The sequence below is a fragment of the Vanellus vanellus genome, assembly GCF_965231255.1.
Source record: "Vanellus vanellus genome assembly, chromosome: 2".
NCBI classification, from domain to species: Eukaryota; Metazoa; Chordata; class Aves; order Charadriiformes; family Charadriidae; genus Vanellus; species Vanellus vanellus.
The window spans coordinates 170563689-170585660 of NC_138906.1; the positions used below are offsets into that span (position 1 = coordinate 170563689).

A 21972-nucleotide genomic window follows, 5' to 3' on the forward strand; every position below is an offset into this window, starting at 1 on the left:
TTTCCTGTGGTGTTTTTTTGGGTTTGTTTTAAATTTAGTTTAAACTAAGTTTAAACTTGGAAGAATGTGAAGTCCCACAGGTTGTTGCTTCAGTCATCCTAGAAAGTGAAGGAGGATCTGAAGGGGGGGTTAAGCAAAGCAAATCTCCTGTTTCTTTCGCTGCCCACACCCTGGCCCAACATAGGGCAAGTGGACCTGATGTTGAAGCTAGACACCTCTGCAGCAGCCGCTCTCTGTTCTGGACTTTGTTTCCAGAGAAGTGACATCTGGAGGACAGCAAATCTGGTTCTCTCCAGGAGTCTGTGTACATTTCTGTCACTTACCTCACCAGCTCCTCGGCCCTTGGCCCTGACAGATCCCTGAGAGAGTCCTGTCCACCCCATTCCTTTCCCTGTAGCCTACCACATGCTCCCTGTCTTCCGTCTCATCACTGGGGCCACGGGAACAGTTTATGCTGCTGTCTGAATACAAGTAATTCCGGTTCAAGATTGACCAAAAGCTTTGCTGTGGGAAGTGGGTGTAATTTGGTGTAGAGGTGGGAGGTAGGAAGGAGAAGACTTCTGGATTGCACAGCCACACTCCTGAGCCCACTTGTGCCGAGGGGAGAAGAGGAGGGAGCCAGCTGGGCAATGCAGATGGCTTTTCTGGAATCAGGCATTGATTTCCATCCGCAGAGCAAAGCCACGTGTCTGTCCAGGGTGTTCTGGGAGAGGTGCCATTCTCGTTACTGCACGCTACGTTGGGGTGACCCTTAATCTCCCAGAGGTTGTATGGAATTGCACCCCAAAGGGAGCCATGTGGTAGAGCTGGGCTATGATGTTTCTTTACCCAGTCCCATCCCACTGCTGCTCAGTTTACTTGTGGTGGACATCTCATTCTGATGTGTTCATTACAGGCAAACCGATTCTTGGTCTTGAGGTATGGTGCAGGACTGTGAAAAAGGGTTCGTTTATTTAAAAGTACTGTGACTTTGGTGCCTTTGAGGCATGGATACCACAGCTGACACAAACGCACGCAGATATATTTATACTCTTGTGCTTATTCTTTAAGTAGTCATCCCTTGCTCTTCAAGATGCATTGGGTGCCCTCCCGGTCTGCGCTGTCCTGTAACCTGTGTCCGTTCTGCTTCCAGTTGACGCTGACTATCGTGCGGCAGACGGGGGGGCTGGGCATCAGCATCGCAGGGGGCAAGGGCTCCACCCCCTATAAGGGTGACGACGAGGTAAGACCCCTGACTCAGTAATTATTGAGGCACCTGCTTTCAGGGACTGGTTCTCTGTAGCGGGAGGTTGGAGGTCCGTAGGTGTCAGCTGTGTGGCTGGGCTTTCAGAGCAGGGTGGGAGCAGCCCTCGCCCCAGCCCGGCGCGGGAGGTTGGCAGGGCTGAGCAGGCTCCTGCCCCTGGAGCACAACGCCTCTTTCCTTCCTGCTCCTGACCCCCCAGAGCGGCCGTCAGAACAGCTGTTCTTCCCATCTGTGTCCTGATATAGAGGACTCACAAGGCAAAGAGCATGGTGTTGTCTTCCACACACGCGGTGGCATCAGCTGCATCGTGTTCTCATCCCACTGGAAAAAGATTAAAGCAGCATACCCTTTGTCACCTGTGGGGTAGCTCTGCTATGGGATTTCTTTCCCCTCTCTACCAGCTCCTGAATGGGGTGATGTGGCTGTCCCATCCCTACGTCCAGGGTACGGGATTGGTGAGGGATTTCCCCTTTCCCTTAAGTAGAATGGGGTGGAGTGGTCTCGCTACACTTTAGAGAGTTGAGGAGTGGGCTCCACCTCTTCTAACAAGTAGTTTTGTTTCCAGGGCATCTTTATTTCCCGTGTGTCAGAAGAGGGTCCTGCAGCTCGTGCAGGCGTGCGTGTTGGGGACAAGCTTCTGGAGGTAAGAGCCTAGCTACTGTGAAGAAGTAAATGTCTCTAATGACTTGAGAGCGGAGGGAGAAGTATGGGTTGGTATTTATTTGCATCACATTAGTTTGTAGAACAAATTAAGCATCAGGAGCTGTGCAAGAGCAAAACAAAAACCCCTGGCTCAAAGAGTTAATTGTTTAATTTACATTACCGTTAATCTTTTGCTGCTTTGTAAGTGCAGAATTTGCTCCTGCGTTCACTCTCCCCCAGCGCTGAAGTGTTGTGTGACCCGGGTGGGAAGAAGTACTCGGCAGTGTGTGCCCCCATCCCCAGCAGGCTGACCGACCAGCCAGCCTCTGCACACCCGCTTTCCTGCGCGGGGCAGAAGCGGACCTTGTAGGCTAACTCCTTAACCAGGGAGCCAGCCATGTGCTCTACTTAGAATCATAGAATCATAGAATTAGTGAGGTTGGAAGGGACCTTTAAGATCATCAAGTCCAACCGTTAACCTACCCTGATAAAAACACCACCACTCCTAAACCATGTCCCTAAGCACCTCATCTACCCTTTTCTTAAACACCTCCAGGGATGGGGAATCCACCACCTCTCTGGGCAGCCTATTCCAATGTTTGATAACCCTTTCAGTGAAAAAATGCTTCCTAATATCCAATCTAAACCTGCCCTGACATAACTTGAACCTGTTTCCTCTTGTCCTATCACTTGTCGCCAGGGAGAAGAGGTCAGCTCCCATCTCTCTAAAACCTCCTTTCAGGTAGTTGTAGAGGGTGATAAGGTCTCCCCTCAGCCTCCTCTTCTCCAGGCTAAACAACCCCAGATCCCTCAGTCCTTCCTCATAAGGTTTGTCCTCCAGACCCTTCACCAGCTTTGTAGCCCTTCTCTGGACACGCTCCAACACCTCAATGTCCTTCTTGTAGTGAGGGGCCCAAAACTGAACACAGTACTCGAGGTGAGGCCTCACCAGTGCCGAGTACAGGGGGATGATTACTTCCCTAGTCCGGCTCACCACACTATTCCTGATGCAGGCCAGGATGGTGTTGGCCTTCTTGGCTGCCTGGGCACACTGCTGGCTCATGCTCAGCCGGCTGTCCACCAACACCCCCAGGTCCTTTTCTGCCAGGCAGCTTTCGAGCCACTCCGCCCCCAGTCTGTAGCGCTGCATGGGGTTGTTGTGACCCAAGTGCAGGACCCGACACTTGGCCTTGTTGAACCTCATACCATTGGCCTCAGCCCATCTGTCCAGCCTGTCCAGATCCCTCTGCAGAGCCAATCTACCCTCAAGCAGATCAACACGCCCCCCTAGTTGAGTGTCGTCTGCGACCTTACTGAGGGTGCATTCGATCCCCTCATCCAGATCATTGATAAAGATATTAAAGAGAACTTGCCTGTCTTCAAGTTATTTAAAAACACGATTAATCATACAGGATTGAGATGCGCTTGAGGAAGGATTGATTGTGTTGTGGAGGGAGTGGATGTCACTACAGTGCTGGACAGAGATCAGAGGAATAAGTGGTCTGTATTTGGGGCGCTGGCCTGCGTTTGTGCGGTCTGGTGTCTCCAGGTATCTCATGCACTCCTACTCACCGCAGCCTACACATCAGCAGCGGAGGCCTGGGCATTTGCCCAAGTAGATGTTCAGTCTTTCTCACCACTTACCTGGCATTGGCTGTGGTAGAGGTCAAATAACGTTCTATATGGTTCTGTAATTAAAATTTTTTATATTGCTTCATGAGAAAACCTTGATTCTGGAGTTTCAGAAGTTACCTTGTTCACTTTTGCAGTTATCATAGGATTGTCTTGATAATTCCATGAATCAGAATCTGCACTTGACCTAGCCTGATCTCTTGGATGTTTTAGGGCCTTAAGTGTCACCAAGCATCCTTGTGTTGCATGGGTCATGCCCCATTTTGCTGCAGAGTGACTTCCAAAAGGGAGTCAGATCTTGAAAATGTTGAGAGATAAACGATTATTCCTTTTCCCAACAGTTACATTCATAACACCCTACTATTTAATGTAAAGTAGATCCCTCTTCAGCTACAGCTTTGGGAAAAGATTTTTTTTTTTCACTTAAAATTCACTTCCCATGATGCCCATTCATTTATGCCTCCTGCAAAAGTGGATGTACCCTCACAACATGACTCAGATTTGTCATATTCCTTCTGAAAGACTGTGTTGTGTCCACAGTAATGTGTGGCTGAGGCACATCACACTTGGATTCCGTTCTCATCGGCTATGAATTGCAGGGAACACCTCTTCACCTCTAGAGCAGGGATACAGAGCTTTGCTCAGTGATGAAGGCCATGTGGGAAGAAACCTTAAATGCCATGAAGTGGAGGAAATAGATTTGAACATCTAGTTTTCTGGCTGAGAGCCGGACAGTTTTTCCTGTAAGCGTGTGTTAATATGAAATGCGGTAACTGCTATGAAATGAAGATTCTTCAGCTTCATGGGTCCCCACTTTGCATTTCTTGAGTTTTCTGATGTGGTAGGACTTTTTTTTCTGAAATCAGGGAAGTGAGAGTGGAGGGAATCAGGTTGCTTCCCTGAGAGCTGCAGAACCTGGTGTCCTCCCTGCAAGTACTGTACTGGTTTTGCATGGAGGGGAGGGAAAGGGTATTTTGGGGTCTGAGGAGGTAGATGTCCTCAATGGTGAACAAGAAGTTGTGTGACCTGTGTTGTACTGAGATTTGTTAGGGGAGGTAGTTCTGGGTGAGGATTATCTGTCCAGCAGATTGTTGCCTGCAGGGATGGTACAGGTGATGGGGGAGCTGGAGCTCCCCATGGGGGTAAAATCCCTCTGAAAGGGCCTTTACTGCACTTGGCAGGGGCTGCCCTGGCCTGGGACAGGCAGCACGTGCTGTGGGAGCCTCCTGTGCTGTGCCAGTGCAGGGGAGCTCCCCTGCGGGCAGCACATGAGGTCGGTACTTCACCTGCGGGCAGCACGTGAGGTGTGGACCCGGCTCTGCAGGGGCTGAGCTGTGCGCCCCTGGGCAGCAGTGGCTAAGGCCAGAGCTGTCTGGGCAGGCTGCTGGAAGAACCCACTGAGGTAAGGGCTGTCCCTGGTTCTGTCTGTCCCCAGGTGAACGGCGTGTCCCTGCACTGTGCGGAGCATCACGTGGCAGTGGAAGCTCTGCGTGGATCAGGAAGCTCCGTCTCCATGACAGTTCTGCGGGAGCGGATGGTGGAGCCGGAGAACGCCATCACTGTCACACCGCTGCGCCCTGAGGATGACTACAGCCCTCGTGAGAGGAGAGGTGGTCTACGCTTCCCCGAGCGACCCGAGGGGGCACCTCCCACCGAGAGATACTCCACCTGCCTCATGCGCAACGAGAAGGGCCTGGGCTTCAGCATTGCTGGTGGCAAAGGCTCCACACCCTACCGGGCTGGTGACATGGTCAGTAATTATTCCCTGGGAAAGAAGGTGCTTGATCCCCCAGTCTCGGCACTGCTTGTGGGGATGGCGCGGGGTCTTCCTCACCCGTGGGTATGCAGCAGCGCGGCATGGCCCTGGGCTGGGGGCCAGGTGGTCTCTGAGAGCCAGAATCCACTCTTAAGTCGGGGAAGGAGAGAAGTAGGTGGGGCTGGGGCTCACAATCCCTGCTGGTGACATTTAATCTTGCTGCTGTCCTCTTGACATGTGCTCTGGGCTCTCAGCCACATGAAGGCTTTGCTGCAGCTGGAGGTTTTGCAGGTGGCTCTGGAAGCAGAAGAGGGTTTGTGTGGAGTGAGGAACAAAGGGGAAGCGCCAGGGCAGGGGAGGGCTCTGCCAAGGGGAAAGGGCTGAGACCTGCCTGGTGTCCAGGAGCGATTCTGGAAAGCCAAGCCCTGGTGAGGGGAAGCACAGGCTGCTCTGACCCTTCTGACTGTGTTTCAGGGGATCTTTATCTCACGGATTGCAGAGGGTGGTGCAGCCCATCGGGACGGGATCCTGCACGTAGGAGATCGGGTCATCTCGGTGAGTGTGGGTGTGCAGGGAAGGGGTCTGGTTCAGCTCCTTGCCTTTCCTCGTACAGGGGCTGGTTTTCTGTCATTGAAGCTGGATTTTGGGGATCATTTTTTCAGCCCCTGAGCCTCTGGGAGAGTATTTAATCTTGGTGGTTCTGTCCCTGCCTGTGACTGGCAGTGGGTGCAGTTAATGCCTCCCCTTTCCCCAGGCGCTGCGTGTGAGCGGCAGTCCGGGCTGTACTGGAGAGACGATATGACAGCGCTGCCCTAGCCTGGTGTCCCTCCAGCGCCTGGTGGGACAGCCTTGGAGGGCACTGGGTGTGGGGAGGGAAGCCCTTTGGGGCACAGCTGACTGTCTCCCTGCAGAGAGTGGGGTGGCAGGGGTCAGCGTGGGCTAGAGCGGAGGGATGCTGCCTGGGGGTGGTGTGGGGCTGGGCAGGGTGCGCCGCAGTGCTTTCCCCTGCTTTCGTTTGAAACTCTGGCCCCAGTTTCCCCTCCTGTTTGTGCCAGTGGTATGGATCTCACTGCTGCCTCTAACCTCAAGTCTTTCTGCCTAACGTGTCACTTGCTCCCCCTCCTGCGGGGAGAATCTGCTGAGTCTCCTGACCCTCTTCCCAAGCTCGCATGCTGCCTCCGAGTGAAAGCTCCTGCATCCTGGTGCTGGTGGTGGGTTTCTGATCCAGCTGTTGTGGTAAGAGCACGTGTTACCACAGAGCTGGCGTGAGTAAACACTGATACAGCCTTGTCAGTGCTGGCTTCTGTCTGCTCTATCCCTAGGCTGGGGGCTGTGTTGTATTTGCTCTGGCACAAAATTTTAGTGGAGCTCTGGCCCAGGTCTGACATTCGTGTCTTGGCAGGAGACTTGAACTGGTATAGCATCTCTCCCTCCTTGCTAGTGCTCCCCTCTCCTCCCAAAATCAAGCTCTGACCCTGATTGTTGCCAGGTAGCCTGAATTATTTGGGGCTTGCTCACCTTCTGATGCTCTGCTGGTACAGAGGCATGACTGAGAGGCGTAATTGCAGGCATGCAGCCTGTCATGTGGTGTTGATTTGCTCTACCTGTGGCAAGGAGGAAACACAAGATCTCTGAATGGAGTCAAAAGTCAAACCCATCTCCACCCCCATTAGCAGCTCTATTTATGTCTGTGGGCAGCTTCATAGGAAAAGCAGATCTGATTCCCTAGTAATAGCTTGCATTGTCTTCAGACTGCAGTATATGGGCTCAGGGCTTACAGCACTCAGGGCCTGTGTTAGATTTTAATGTGGATGAAGGCCTTGCTGTCGTTAGTCCTCTGACACACCCCACTGCAATGACGAGTACAGTGGTATTGCGTAGGTGGGAAATACATCCATGCTTGAGAGCGTGGTCCTCTGCTCTCAGGGATGTTACCTGTGCTGAGGTGTGTGCAGTCACAGGTTTGGTGCTGAGCATCAGCTGCAGCTCATATCTTGTGCTCAGTTATGATGAAAGCAGGAACACGTTATTATCTTCCAGGAGAACACTTACCTAGTCTGGACTACTCACATAACTTCTGTGCCCTCCAGCAAGTGTCTGACTGTCTTCAGCAGCCATCCCTCCCGGCAGCAGTCGCCATTCTGCCTTTCCTGCCTGTGGGGTTCACTGCCAAGTATGATATCCACGTACTGGTAGTGTTACATCCTGAGGCCTCTCATATCTTCTCGGTGATATTTGTCCTCAAGAATATCTGCTTGCTGTAGGAGATGCAGGAGCAGCTGTGTGAGTTTTGCTCCGTCTCTGCTGAAATGTGGTGCCAGGTTAGAGCTGTGGGGCTGCCCTGGACCAGTGATACTGGACATTGAGAGAGTGTCTGTCACTTCAGAGCAGCACCCGCATAGTGTTGTGTAAATTCCCTGTTTACCACAACTGTTTTGAAGCAATGGTTGCCCATTTTTATTGGAAAGCATTTCGGAATGTGCTGATTCCTGGGACGTGCAGTGCGGGTTGCATGCGTTCCCCTGTATCTGCATGGGGAAGGCAGAGGCCCTCGTTAGGGAAGAGTTTCATAGGTCCAGCAGGCAGAGGCCCATTTCCAAAGCCATGGTCTCCTAGTCATGCCTCAGTTCTCACTTTGCCAAAGAATTTTTGTTTTCTTATGAAAAGAAATACAGCACAGCTTCATACTCTTCCCCTGTGCTCTAAATCGTCCTGGACTTCCTCTGCAGGGGAAGGACTGGGGTAGCTCCTTTTACTTTCTTAAGGGAGCTTTGAGTACACGGATTGAAGAGCCCAGCCTAGATCTCTTCAAAGTTAACACCCCACAAAACTCACCAGTGATTGACTACTAACTCTCCAGCTTTCGACATACTCGAGTGCATCTTGAGAGTCATCACAGGCATCTTGAGAGTCATTTTGGTAGTGGAAGACACGGGGCAGGGAGCTGCAAGGGGGGATGTTGGAGAGTTTGAATGGTTTGAATGGACGGGAGTCTAGCAGGGAGGGTGCAGGATTGGGAGCAGTGGCTAAGGGCAGATAGTTTTTTGGGATAGGATTGGGAGTAGCTGAAGAAAACTGATTCTGGGGGAGATTTAGGACAATAATAGCACCAGGTGACACATGGGGGTCCTGATGAGAGTAGTCTGATCACTAAGAAATTTGCCAGAATAGCGTAACTCCCTGGCACACAGAAAAATGTGTGGAGCTGGGAAAGGACAGATGACACTCCTTCCTTTCCTCTGGGCAGTTGGGTAGCTGAACTGTGCTGGTTGCCCTTGTTCTCTTGCTACACAGAGACATACCAATAAAGGCCGCTGACAACTAGCTGTCTGAAAGCTGGGAAGGCATCATGGTTGCCGGGTAATGGAGAAGTTAATGAGTAAAATGCCATCAGGGGCTGACTTGGGGAGTTCCTGTGTCCCTGTTCACTACTCCAGGGATGTACCACTGTATACTTTTGGTCTGACTATTCTCATCTTCTTGTCAGTGGCAGAAAAATTAACAGAGGGGAATGTGCGAAGTCAAGAGTGCTGCTACAGCAGGTCTGTCTGTGGAATGCGTTGGGCCCTGATCTGGAGATAAGAACCTAAGGGCCAAGTCTCTTCTGCATGTCACCTTTGTTAAAAATTGGTGTATCTGGCAGAGGGGAGGACCCAAGGAGATCCTCCCTTCCCGGTCCACTGGACACAAGGCTGCCACTTTTCCCCATTCCTGGCTCCAGCCATCAGGAGGGCTAAGTGCAGATTCCAAAGGTGAAATACACTGCGGACATGGCTGGTCACAGGTTTACACAGACAAGAAGGGGGACAGTACCTTCACAGATGCCCACATAAACACAAACAGTCCTTGTAGGTAGGTCATGAACAACACAGACAACCCTGTTCCTACCCTCTGGTTAATTGGGTGTAAGGTTTGCTAGTGGAACATGCACATATACTCCCTTATTCAGCTGACATGAATATTCATGTTTGCAGGTCTCGTCAGTCTCTGGCCCAAGCGTCAGGTTCTTCAAGGCTCTTTGGTCAGACCGTGAGCCTTTGATCCAGTTTCTGGGCCAGCTGTTGGGTCTTTCCACATTTTGGATTCCTACTTGCTGGCTAGTCCAACTTGAATTTTACTAGTAGGTCTTGCGTACTTACCCAGAATAAAGAGCAAACTCGCACAGGGAATACAAATGGAGTTTGATAAAAAGATAGAGCAGACTGTGGTGATCAGGCACAGGGCTTGGCCGGACAAGCATACTGACCAGCAGCCTGCTTGCGTGTGATCGGTCCCTTTTGTTCTCCACCCTCTCCATTTTCCCGTGCTTGTTCCTCCCCTCTCCTCCTTGGCCACTGCCTTTTCCTACCTGTAATCCTTCCGCTCAACATCCCATGATAAGTTTCACACATTCCCACAATCTCCCTTAAAACTCCCTGTAGTAAGTTTGCTCTTTCCTGTGAGAGCTGTTCTGATAACCCATGGTAATCTCAATTTCGTCTGCATACTGGTTACCAAGTTTTTGGTCTCACTTCTTTGTTACCATTTGAGTGGTCCCTTTAACGATCCATCCGTGTGTGCCTTGAGTCTTGTCTCTGTTATCTGCATTTCATTAGGGTTTGCGCACCTGTGTGTTTAATTTATTATCTTTCCTGCTTATTGCCGTGTCTCCTATGCTCAACAGCCGTTACCCAGGTACCTTTACATCCTCCTCTTCCTGCACACGTGTGCGGGCTGGCATGCCTTCACATCCTTCTGTCCCTCCTCTGTGGTCGCTGCCCGAGGTGTCCGTTTGGGGACAATCCTCTGAGTAGAGGAGACGTCATGGGGCTGAGAGCTCCCTGTCTGTGTCCAACACAGCACAGGGCTGTCTTGCCTCTCTCCTCCCGTGTTGTAAGGGGAGCAGCACACTTGGCTGTGGATGGGATGGGGCAGGTGGGGTGAGGGCAGCAGTGGTGTTTATGGAGGTTCTGGACAAAGCTGTGTCAGACTGTGCAGTCAGCTCTGTCCAGAAACTGGTTTCTTGGAAGGAGCTGGGGAGTAACTATAATATTTCTCGGAATCAGACAGTGAGGAATCGGGCTACAAAATCCAGTTGCTGTGGCTGTTACAAAGTCACATTATCATTTTATAAGCTGATCAAACTTCATCTTAACAGCTGTTATCATAGAATCATAGAATGGTTTAGGTTGGAAAGGACCTTGAAGATCATCGAGTTCCAACCCCCCTGCCATGGGCAGGGACACGTCTCACTAGAGAGTTGTGTTTGTGTCCTCGTTGTTTGGAAAGCTTTTCCAGAACCTAGGGACTGGAAACCTTTTAATTTTCAGCTTCAGCTTTTTCATGGCGAGTTTCATGCTTTTGGCAGTGTTCTTCTAGCTTAGCTCTCCTCTCAATATTATGTCCCTCATATGTTCATGGAGAGCAGTCACATCCTTTCTGGTCCTTTGAGTTTTCTAGGCAAGCTGTTTTAAATCTTAATTTTGTAGGAGAGGCTCTCTGTTCCCCTGCCTGTTGTAGCAGCTTTTCTCTGCACATCTTGTTAACTTATGTTAGATAATTATTTTGTATGTGAAGGATGAGAATACCATACAGTTTTTCAGATGAGTTCTCTTCAATGCTTTGTATGAATGATATTGCTGCTTCCCTGTATGTACTGGAAGCACATTTCAGACCTCTTTGTCTGAAGCATTATATCTTTCACTGATGTTACACAGCAAGTGTAGTTGTATTCTTGAAGTTATTTGGCATAGCATATTGGATAATGTTTCCTTGTCCAAAATAATTCTAGTTTTCCTTTTGTGTCAGCCAGTCAGTCACTGTGGACTAGCGGAGTCTCTCGCTCAGTGCTTTCAAGTCTTTTTGTACCTAGGGTACCCTTCTAACGGCTTAAAACTGACATCATCCCCAGACTGCCATGACCTTGCCCAGCATGGGCAGGCAGCAGCCCGGTGGCCAGTGACAGGTCCTGTTGCACATCAGATCATGCTCTTCAGAGCCTGTCTCTGGGCTTTGAGAGTGATTGATAAGGGCGAATGGCCTTGTGCAAAGGCAGATGATGCTATGGCTCATTAGTGTGCTGTGGCATCACTTCTGGGAATCGCTGTTTTGTCTTCTTCCCCTATTGAGATCTTTGGACCCATTCCTTTAATGCAGCCTCTTGTGCTTCTTTTGTCGTGACCCAGTAGGAGAGCTGGATTGCAAAGCCGAGGAGTGACAGGTACTCTCCTGGAAATGAGTAAGCCACAGCATAGTCCGGGCGACAGCTAGGTTTGTAGTGCTACAGGAGGTGGAGCATCATGCTTGGTCTTCATGGTCCCCTGGAGCATCACTGGTGCTGTTGGGGCTTGGAGGTGTACAGGGAAGGTGGGAGAGGGGCTGGTAAGCTGTCTAGAAAGAGGATTGTGATCAGGCAGGAATGAGCAGGTGTCTGTGTCCCTTTGCCAAATAGAACGGAGTAGGGTAAGTTGCAAAGTGCTTTGGGGAACAGGCTTTTGAGAAGGGGTGGTGTTTCTGCAAAATGGGGACCCTTAGGGTGCTTGGCTAAGTGCTTAAAATGACAGGGCGTACTTGGGTGATGGTCTGACGCTGAGTTTGCGGGTTGTTCTAGATCAATGGGGTAGACATGACAGAAGCCAGGCATGATCAGGCAGTAGCGCTGCTTACCGCATCCTCCCCCACCATCGTGCTGCTGGTAGAGAGAGAGGGTGCAGAGCAGCTCAGCGAGGGAGACTCACCAGGCGTGCCACGAGTGCGCATGCACTCCCCACCGCCGCCTCCCAGCCATGGGGAGAGCCCACCGGAGGAGACGCCATCACTGCAGAGGAACCATCTGTCTAAAGGCCTGGAGGATCAATATCCCATTGAGGTGAGTCTCTCAGCTGGAATATGGGGTAGTGTAATCTGGGGTATTTTTCATTTGAAAAATTGGTAGTCTGATGAGGGCTGGCCTGCTGTGTTATTGGGGCGTTGAGAAGTAACCGGGAGCCGCTTTGTCCTGTGGCGCTTACCTTGTGTTCAGTCGTGCAAGACATCCCTGACTGCATGTTACTCAGTGTTTGTGGTCCTTATGTGATATCCTGTATTCCCTTTGACTCTGCTTCTTGTTCCCTCAAGGAAATTCACCTTGTAAAAGCAGGTGGTCCTCTGGGACTCAGCATCGTAGGAGGCAGCGACCATTCAAGCCATCCATTTGGGATTCATGAACCAGGTGTCTTCATTTCAAAGGTAGAGTCCTGTGTGAGCAGCCTAGCAGTGGACATTCCTCAGCTGTTTAATTGTTGGGGTTAAGATGAAGGATTTTGGTGCAAGAGTCTGTGAAGTGCAGTATAGATTTAAAAAAAAAAAGGGATGGGAGAGGGATGTGTGCATATCTAAAGAGTTAGCTTATACTAGACATACTGCTCCTGTTGTAGAAATCTAAATGGCATGTAAAAACCTGCAAACCTGTATAATTCATGCTGACCTGTTTGTGGAAAATTACCTTTCGAAATTGCTGAGCTTATGTTAGCTTTTAATGAATCCTGGAAAGATGTAGGCATTTCGAAAGCCAGTCATTGCTCAGAAGGCATCAGTGGATGAATGTGTAACTGCAAGGAAAAACCAAGTGCTCTTCTGCCTTCAGGCCAGTGTCCTTCGACCCAACATTCTCTTTCCAGTGGTGGCATTCGCTGATGCTATTTAGAGACAGCACACAAGCCAGCCACTTGCTGCAGCTCATCCCTTCGCAGTCCCGCACATCCACGCTTGTTGGATTAGGGACGTTAGAGAGGACAGCCCTGCCCAGCCCTTGCTGCATCCACATGTCTCATGTCCCTTGGACGTGCTGAATCCGTGTCCTCTAACACCCATGGCTGCAAGTCCTAGAACATCATTACTGTCACCTGAAGCAGCACAATTTGATCTGCTCTAAGCCAACGTCCCACTGGTTGCACTGAGTGCTCCTACATTCTTGTATTGCCAGTTTGGTAAACAGAAGTCCTGTATTCAGCTTATTTACCACCTTCAGTGTTGTAAACCTCCTTCACTTCACTTCAGTGTTGTAAATTCTCTTTCCTCAGCCTTCTCTCCAAACTCAAGAGTCGTGGCCTTCATTTCTCCTTGCAAGGTGCTGCTCCGTCCCCCCCTTATTTTAGTTGCCTTTCTCTGGACCTTCTCTAGCCCCACTACATCCTTCTCAAGATGTGGCATCACAGGATTATTCAGGTTGGAAGGGACCTGCAGAGGTGATTAGATCCCATGGATAGCACGGGGCCAGCCTAGATCAGCTTGCTGAGGGCCTTGTCTAGTCAATCTCTGAGTGTTGCCAGAGGCTGAGGTCCTCTTCCAATGTTTTAACTACTGTTATGGTGAACGTTTTCTTCCTATTATCTAGTCAGAATTTTCCTTGTTCCAACTTGGATCCCTTGCCTCTCTCCTTATACCGCTGCGTGCCTTTGAGAAGAGCCTGGCCTCTTTTCTCTGTACCATTGTGTTGGGTAGTTGAAGACAGCAGCAACATCCCCTTTAGCTTTTTGTTCTCAAGAACGAAAAACTCCAGGTCTCTCTGCCTCTCTTTGTATAATGTATTCTCTACACCCCTGTTCATCTTCTTGGCCCTCTGCTGCCGTTTGTTGGTGTCTGTCTTGTATTCCAGGTGCAGTGTCACTAGCACTGGTTACTGGGGAACGATCACTTCCCTCAACTCACTGGTTACACCCTCCACTCTTGCAAGGGCACGCTGCGGACTTAGCTGTCTTTCACAGCAGACGGGATCCAAGCCTCTGGCTGGCGACAAGCCTCCTGAAACAGCCAGTCTGTTTGACCGCTGTGTGCCTCTGTCCCTTGCAGAAGTGGTTTCCAGTAGGTTTCACCTGATGCTTCTTGTTGGTACTGACATGTGGTTCATTTTTGGATGGCTCCAGTGCCTCCTGTTGTGTAGTTTGTTTCTCCTCATCTGTTACAAGGCACTATACCTGTTTTTTATCTGCGTGTCAGTAGAGAGAAGGACTCTTCCCTCTGTTGCCAGCAATCTCAAGCTCCCAGCCTTCCCCAGCTTGGGAGCCTCTGCTGTTTGTTTAAGCGTAGCTCCTTGCTGACCCTTCTGCCCTGCGACATGGGATTTGGACTCCTCTCTGCAGGGTTTCTGCAAAGAGCCTGCTGCTCTCTTGTTCATTTTCGCAGACGCTATGCGGTATGCTTATCTCATCCTGTAGCTTCTTCACCTGCCAGCTCGGCACCTAGATCAGAGCGCACCTTCCACTGGTGAGGCCACCACCAGCCTCACAGAGAGGGCCCAGGCACACCCTGTGGCCCAAGAAAGCTGTATCCTTCCTCTAAAGCACCAGGGATACTCCGGCTGGTGCTAGGGACCTTATCTTGTGGCATATCACTGTCGTGCTTGCACAGTCAGTGCTGTTTCTGGGTCCCCTTCTGCTCTGCCTTTTTGGGAGCACAGAACTGAACAGTCCTGGAGATGCGGGTGATTGTGTCTGTCTTAGTCTCAGTACCCTTTCTGATGATGCCCAAAATTTTGTTGGTTTTGTTTTGTCTCTTCCTGCATGTGGAGCCCACGAACATGCGACAATGTCTCTAGGAACTTTCCTGAGTTACTGTTTCTGAGTTCAGTGTTCTGTGTGTGAGGTTTAAGGTGTTCTTCCGTAGGCTCGTTATCTGTGCTGAAACTCATGCCATGTCTTTTTGTCCAGTTTTCTTCACCCATTTGAAGTTTACCACCACCAGGGTGGTTTTTGGCTGCCCAAAACAGCACAGTATCATCTGCAGACCTGGAGATTACACTGTTAACTACCTTTTTCAGGTCGCAGGTGCACATGCTGAATAACCCCAGTCTCACACCAATCCCTCGGGCACCCACCAGTGAATCTTTTGTGTCCTGAGCAGCAGCTGTCCAGCACTGCCCTTTGTTTCCTCTCCTTTAACCAGCTTTCAGACCATTAGGATGGCCTTTCCTACTGTCCAGTGGACACAGCTTCTCTAATAGCCTTTAGGTTCAGACCTTGTCAAGGGCTGTTTGGAAATCCAAAAGTTATGTCTGCCAGATTCCTTCCTTCGTGTGTTCATTGCTTCTCTCATGGTGCTTCAGCAGGTCAATGAGGCAGGATTTGCCTTTACCAAAGCCAAACTAACTCTTTCCTGACAAACGCTGCTTATCCACATGCTCACAAATCTTACTCTTTCTTTGTTGATTCTCTTGTTTTACCAGGAATAGAAGTTAGGTTCCTTCGTTAGCAACTCTGTGGCTCTCAAGACCCCCTCTGGAGCACTTTTTGAGGACTGGAGTTGTACTGACAATGCCAGTCCTGGTACAGTGGCCATTTGTGGTGGCAGATAATGCACTTCTGACAACAGCTCTGCAGTTTAACGTTTGAGTTCCTTCAGCGTTCTTGTGAGAAAGATCGTACAGTCACAGGCAAAATAATGGAAAAGCTGTCATGGGATTGGTTCCGATGAAAATGATAGTATGAGAATATAAGAACATATTGAATGACGCTTTAAAGCAAATCTTACTTCATTCTTCACCAGTGTTCACAGATATATTACCTTTTGGGGAACTTCGGTTGCAGAGAGAAAAGTCCAAAGAGGCCTCAGAGGATGTTGGAGGAATGCCTGGGGACACAATCGGTTTTTCTCCAAGGAGAGGTGGAATTTCCTTCTTTAGTTGTAATATTAATGATTTTTGTAGGTCATTCCCCGTGGACTGGCTTCTCGCAGTGGGCTCCGTGTGGGGGACAGGATCCTGGAGGTAAACAGTATTGACCTGCGCCACGCTACCCACCAGGAAGCAGTGAACGCCCTGCTCTCCAACACACAGGAGCTGACTATGTTAGTGAGGCGAGACCCGCCACCGCCCGGTATGCAGGTAGGTTCTGAGTAAGACAACTGGGGGCAATCGCACTCTTCTTTACAACAGGATCACTTTTGAAGGCAGTTTCTTACCTAGCTGAAAGTCTGGGACTAGGATACAACCAAACTTCTGATTGAAATTTCCTTCCCTTGTGGCAGAATCCAGTCTCTTGTAAGTATATATCCAGTGGAGGACTGTGGAGGGTCTCTTGCCATGCCCATGGTGATAGTGTGGTCAGAGAATTAGCAGATTTCATGCAGACCAGAGCTGAACAGGAGACAGAAATACAGAGAAGGGCGGAGCCTCATCAAAAGGAATAAACCATGCCAAATGAGTGAAAGGTCTACTTCGGGTCCTTTTCAGGGTATTTAGAATATGGCCAGCTACTAGGAGTGTTTCCTCCACAATTCCAGTCTGAACTTGACCCAGAAACAAGGAGACCTTTTCTGTGTTTACAGGAAATATGCATTGAAAAGGCTCCAGGAGAAAAGCTGGGCATCAGCATCCGGGGTGGAGCAAAAGGTCATGCTGGAAATCCATTTGATCCCACTGATGAAGGCATCTTCATTTCTAAGGTACCGGACCCCTGACTCTGCAACTCGGCTGCATGCAAGGACTGCTAGGGAAAAGGGTGATCCCTGTGGAATTTGTTCAATATGCTCTCTGCACTTTTCGATGGGTACATCAGTTCTCCTGCAGTATTATCCGTTCACTCAAGGAGGCGCATCTGTTTCCTTTCATATTTCCTCCACTACAATAGCGACAGCATTTCTTCTTTCATTTCCTGTGTTTGCTTTTATTTTGCTTTGTATTTCTTCTCTTGCTTTTTTCCTATAACATGAACCCATACATCTTTCCTTTATCCCCTCCATTCCTATGGCTTCCCCAAATGCTTGTGGCCTTCCTGCCCACTCAAGCATGCGTGCTCCTTCCTCCTTTCATCAAAAGCCTTATGAATTGCTCACCCTTCCTCTTGTGCCACGCACCATGTATGTAGTTTTGTTCCCTTTTCCTTTGTAAGTGACTGCTTGTGTGCATACTTACTTGTCATGTCACTTTTCCCCAAGAAGTAACGCATATTTTCTTTTCAACAATATACTCTGTATAAGCTTATACTCCTCCTGACCCTTACCAAAAAGTATCACCTCTTCTTTCTTGTTAGCAACTGAGCATAGTCTTGCTGCTGCCCGACGGGGGACTCTGGATGTTCACATTAGTGTCACTGGTTCCCTCTTTAGCTGGTATGGTAGGGTGGAAACTCTGCCTTAGCTGTAGAGGTCTTAATAATCCTTGCGGGATGGTGGACACTCCATGATTGCCACTTAACCCTTTCTGATAATTGGCTACTTTCAAAGAAAGGGAATATTCAGCATTTGTTATTCCTTGGATATAACTTCTTTATCTGAGTTTTAAAGTTAAAAGAGTAAATTCACCTTATCAAAGTAATAGTTGCGTATTCAACTGCAATATTTGTAATAGTAGTAAAAGAAAACCTAAGATTATTGTAACCTGCAATTATTTTTAACAATTAGGTTTGTTTTTATCTCCTTCAGCGTTACAGCACATAGGGGTTGGGAAGGTTTACAGTTTAGCCCCATTGCAGGGTAGGCTTAGCCCCCTCCCCCTCTGTTTTTTTTTTTTTTTTTTAATAGTGGTTGTTTCAGCCTGTGGAGAACCAAAGCACTGAACTTTTCTGCTCTCCCTTCAACTGTGTTACTTCAGCTTGATCTGTCTTATCTGTCCTAACCAGAGTGTTTTTCCTGTGTCTCTTCTATTGTCTGTATGTTTCCAGTAACTGAGAGACAAAGTAGTGCTTTTTCTTCTTCCTCCTCTGTGGATGTCTGATTACTACTTTCTTTCTCCTTAGTTTTTCTTAATTTGCATTTCCATGAGTCCCTTAATTGTCATTTGTTAAAAGTTGTAATTGGTTCTTCCTTTTTAAAACCTTCTTGATGAAGTGTTACAAGTTGAATACTATGAGAAGTATAAATTATATCTACAATTTGAAATTCATAATCTGTCTCAATGGGGATAGCTGAGTGTCCCTCAGTGACATATCAATAATACAGATGACAGTTGGCATTAAGAACATTTTTCTACATTAACTTCACCTCCTCCCATTATTTCTGGGTGTTCTACTGTCACACTTATGCACTTGCTCTCCCTGGAAAAGAAATTGTGAGTACTCCGTCTTTTTCCATTCAGCTGCATGTGACCACTGTTGTGCATGCACACGCGCTCACACACACCTACATGTTTTCCTTTACAGCCCTGAAGAAATTATGTGTAGGCGTGCATGGCTGCTTTCCCTCCCCCAATCCTAAAAAAATAAAAAATGCATGCAGAATTTTTCCTCCTGTTTTTACAGGTACTTTATTAAATGTATATCTGTTGTTTTTTCTCCAAAACAGCTCTCATAAATCCACTAAACACCCATGCCTTTGTTTTGTTTTGGGTTTTTTGCCTCTCTGACCCCAGTAATACATGGTGTGCAGTAGTCCTTTCTTTCTTTCTTTCTTTCTTTTTTTCTTTCTTTCTTTCTTTCTTTCTTTCTTTCTTTCTTTCTTTCTTTCTTTCTTTCCTTCCTTCCTTCCTTCCTTCCTTCCTTCCTTCTTTCTTTCCTTCTTTCTTTCTTTCCTTCTTTCCTTCTTTCCTTCCTCTGATGTTACCTGTGCCTCCATCCTACCTTGACAACCAGTCATGCATGTCCTTGGATTTCCCCCACCCAGCAGCCAACTTTGTGTGCCCTTGTGCTCTCTTTGTTCTCGTCATGGATCTGCAGGCTTTGCTGGAGATCCCTGACATTGACGTGCTCTTTCTGCGAAGCCCTTGTATAGCACTGGTGGTAATTCTCTTTGCAAAGCTTAGTCACGTTGGATCTTTGGCTTTGAGATGAGCCTTTGAATTGGAGCCGTTCGTTTGTCTCTGGGGTTTCCAGTGAGGTCTGCCTGTATACCGAATGTACCAAGGTCTCCACGTGCTCTGGCTTGACTGTGTGTATGTCCCATTTTGTTCCAGGCTTTTGGTTTCCCGTTAGGAAAAGTAATGCCTATTTGGTGATTTTGTTCCTTTTCCTGAGGTGCTTTAAGTTGTATCCTGATAGTAGCTTTGCCTGTTGCCATTGTTCAATTTTTTTCTCACTTCCCCAGCTTGCATATTTCTCCTAAGCCTCATGTTTGCATGTGTTTGGGGTGGATTTGGGGGATTTTCCTTTTCCCCTCTCCCTTCTTCCCCTCTCCCTTCTTCCTTTTCTCTTCTCTTCTCATTCACTTTGTACCCACAGCAAGTCCTGCAGTGTCTTTTCCCTGTTCCAAAGGTGAAAAAAAATGAGTAAAACTCCGAGCCTTTACTGCCTTTGTTGTGGTGACAAAGCATGCACTTTCATTCTCTCCTCAAACACACACAGATGCTTGAACTCTAAGACAAACTCTGGCTTTCATGTGCCTTATCAATACGCTGCATGCCGGTGCTTCCCCTGGTGACGGCTTGTGTACATGAGGCCGAGTATAAGTTCTTGTTACTTGCTGAAGAAAGAAAATAAGAGTTAGATGTTAATTCTCTGAAAGAGACAGACATGCATAATTTGTTATGCTTGTCTCTACCAAAAAGACAGTGAAAGTCTTTGTGCCTCATTTATCTTTATCCACAAAAATTATCCCTATGCTTGCGTTTTCTGTCTCTCTCCGAACAAAAAGTTATTACACTTTCCTTTCTGTGAAGATAAATCATAGATGCGAGAGCTTTCTTTCTCACCTGCTTCATTGACAAAACAAAAGCAGTTTCTTTCCTTGGGACAACACATTTCAAATAGAGATTCTTTTTATCTCCCATAAGAGATACCTTCCACACCTGTTTCCTCTACCAAACTGTACACCTTCTTCCTTTTATACCCTCTCCGTAAGTATATCTCAGTAGTTCCAGGCGCTTTCCCTGATGTGTAGCCGCAGCCTTGGCTCCCTGTTTCCTTTGTATGCTGTCCTCTCTCATTCCTTCTTCCTGATGGTCCCCACGCTCTCTAATCTTCTCTTACCTCCTTAGGCGATATCTTGATTCTCCCCATTTGTTACAGGTGAGCTCCTCTGGGGCTGCGGCCCGGGATGGCCGTCTGAAGGTGGGAATGCGGATCCTGGAGGTGAATCATCAGAGTTTGCTGGGAATGACACATACAGAAGCAGTACAGATACTCCGAAGTGTGGGTGACGCGCTCCTTGTGCTGGTGTGTGATGGCTTTGATCCCAAGGCTGCAGCTGCCATTGAGGTGAGAACTGAAGTGCAGGGTGCCCTCGTAGTGACCAGTACCACGAGGATCCCACCTCTTTCTTCATAGAAGATTGCTGGATTTTTCCAGCCTTCTGCTGTCTGGTCTCCTGCTATATGAACCCGAGGCGGTTGCCAGTTCATAGAAGCAGTAGTCTCTATAGACTGTCTCTCTTCTGCTGATTACAGAACTGTTTCACAATGTCACTGCACTGGTTAGTAATGTAGTTTTCAAGCTAATTTTCTCTGCCTATTTGGGCAATTGAAGTATGACACTTGGGCCAGTGTCATACTTAAAGTAAATTGTCTGTCTGTTTATCGGTGTTCGCCTTTCCCCACAGAGAAACATTTAACCCATAGCAATCCTGTGCCTTCTCAGCTTGCTTTCTCCAATGCTTAGCAAGTAAGCTTTTTTATTCTCCACTAGAATACCCAATCCCTGGTCACCTTATCCTCTTTCTGTAACTGTTTCAATTTAAATTCATCTTTCTTAGACCTCAAGTTCCTTGAGTAATCAACAGCTGAAGTAAGGTTTCAGGTTGTGAAGGAGTTCTGACTTGCCTAGGATCAGCTTGGTACTCTGTATGTGGGAGCCCAGGATATGGAAGTTTTTTGTATGGCGCACTGTGGGCTTCCACCGTATTTTATTGCCTTTTTGCTTTGTAGATGTCCCCAGGAATTATTGCAAACCCTTTTGCTGCTGGTATTGGGCGCAAGAATAGCCTGGAAAGTATCTCTTCTATTGATCGGGATTTAAGCCCTGAAGAACTGGAGATCCTACAGAAGGTGGGTATTCTGGCTACAGCTGTGAGAATGTTACGGAGTGGAAAAAGTTTCTGAAAATCTCTAGTCTCCCATGATGCATGGAATCTGCAACGTAATGGGTAGTGGACTTCCTTTTTATGGGATCAGCAGGTCCCAGCACTGTCATCAGGAATGCGCTAGGACGGGACTCTGAAATCTTGACGAGGTTAGAGGTGCTCCGAGCGGGGAGAGAGCAGTGGATGAAGTGGCTCTAACTTTGGTCTCTCCTAGGAGATGGAAATGGTGAGAGAAGCAACTCAGTGGGAGAGAGAAGAAATGGAGCAAGTGGTGAGAGATTTTTCATGTAGCAGAATCTGTTCTTGACGGCGGTTCTGCCAAGCCTGTGAGCTCTGAGGAAAACGCCACAGATTATCTCTTCCCAGTTGTTAGTGCCATTGGGGGCCTTTGGGCCTTCTCTCTTCGTAGTGCTCCGCTCGGTGACTGTAGCTGCTTTTGGCTTTGCCATACCTTCCTGTGTACCTCTTTGGCGGTACTCTTCTGTTATTTATAGAGTTCGTCTTTGTTACCTGCTGGTACTTTCTGGCCAAGCTGCAACTTTGAGAAAAATGGCCTATTAACTTGGAAGTCCCACATTTAATCAGTTCTCTCTGTACAGCACTCCATGACCTGACAGCTTTTATGAGCAAAGATGAGAACACACAGCTCAAAGTTGCCCTAAATTGAAGAAGTGGCACTGTTAATGAATCACAAGTTTGTGCTCCTCCGTTTACATGATCATTTTTCTGATTCGTTATGAGATTTTTGTATTTCTGCCTACTATTTCAGCCTTCCACAGAAATAGATTAGCAGAGCCAA

General features: G+C 48.3%; 1 protein-coding gene across 1 annotated transcript in view; it reads left to right on the forward strand.

Annotated features, from left to right (window-relative positions):
* SCRIB (scribble planar cell polarity protein) overlaps positions 1-21972 on the forward strand; it is a gene marked incomplete at its 5' end in the record, with an annotated part of 116547 nt that overhangs the window by 50746 nt on the left and 43829 nt on the right. Inside the window, 11 exons of the mRNA XM_082499318.1 lie at positions 1133-1222; positions 1809-1886; positions 4953-5267; positions 5748-5828; positions 11863-12120; positions 12369-12479; positions 15934-16110; positions 16554-16670; positions 20165-20353; positions 21019-21138; positions 21388-21444. Coding sequence (XP_082355444.1) covers positions 1133-1222; positions 1809-1886; positions 4953-5267; positions 5748-5828; positions 11863-12120; positions 12369-12479; positions 15934-16110; positions 16554-16670; positions 20165-20353; positions 21019-21138; positions 21388-21444 — 1593 coding nt within the window. The remainder of the gene's footprint in view (positions 1-1132; positions 1223-1808; positions 1887-4952; positions 5268-5747; positions 5829-11862; positions 12121-12368; positions 12480-15933; positions 16111-16553; positions 16671-20164; positions 20354-21018; positions 21139-21387; positions 21445-21972) is intronic.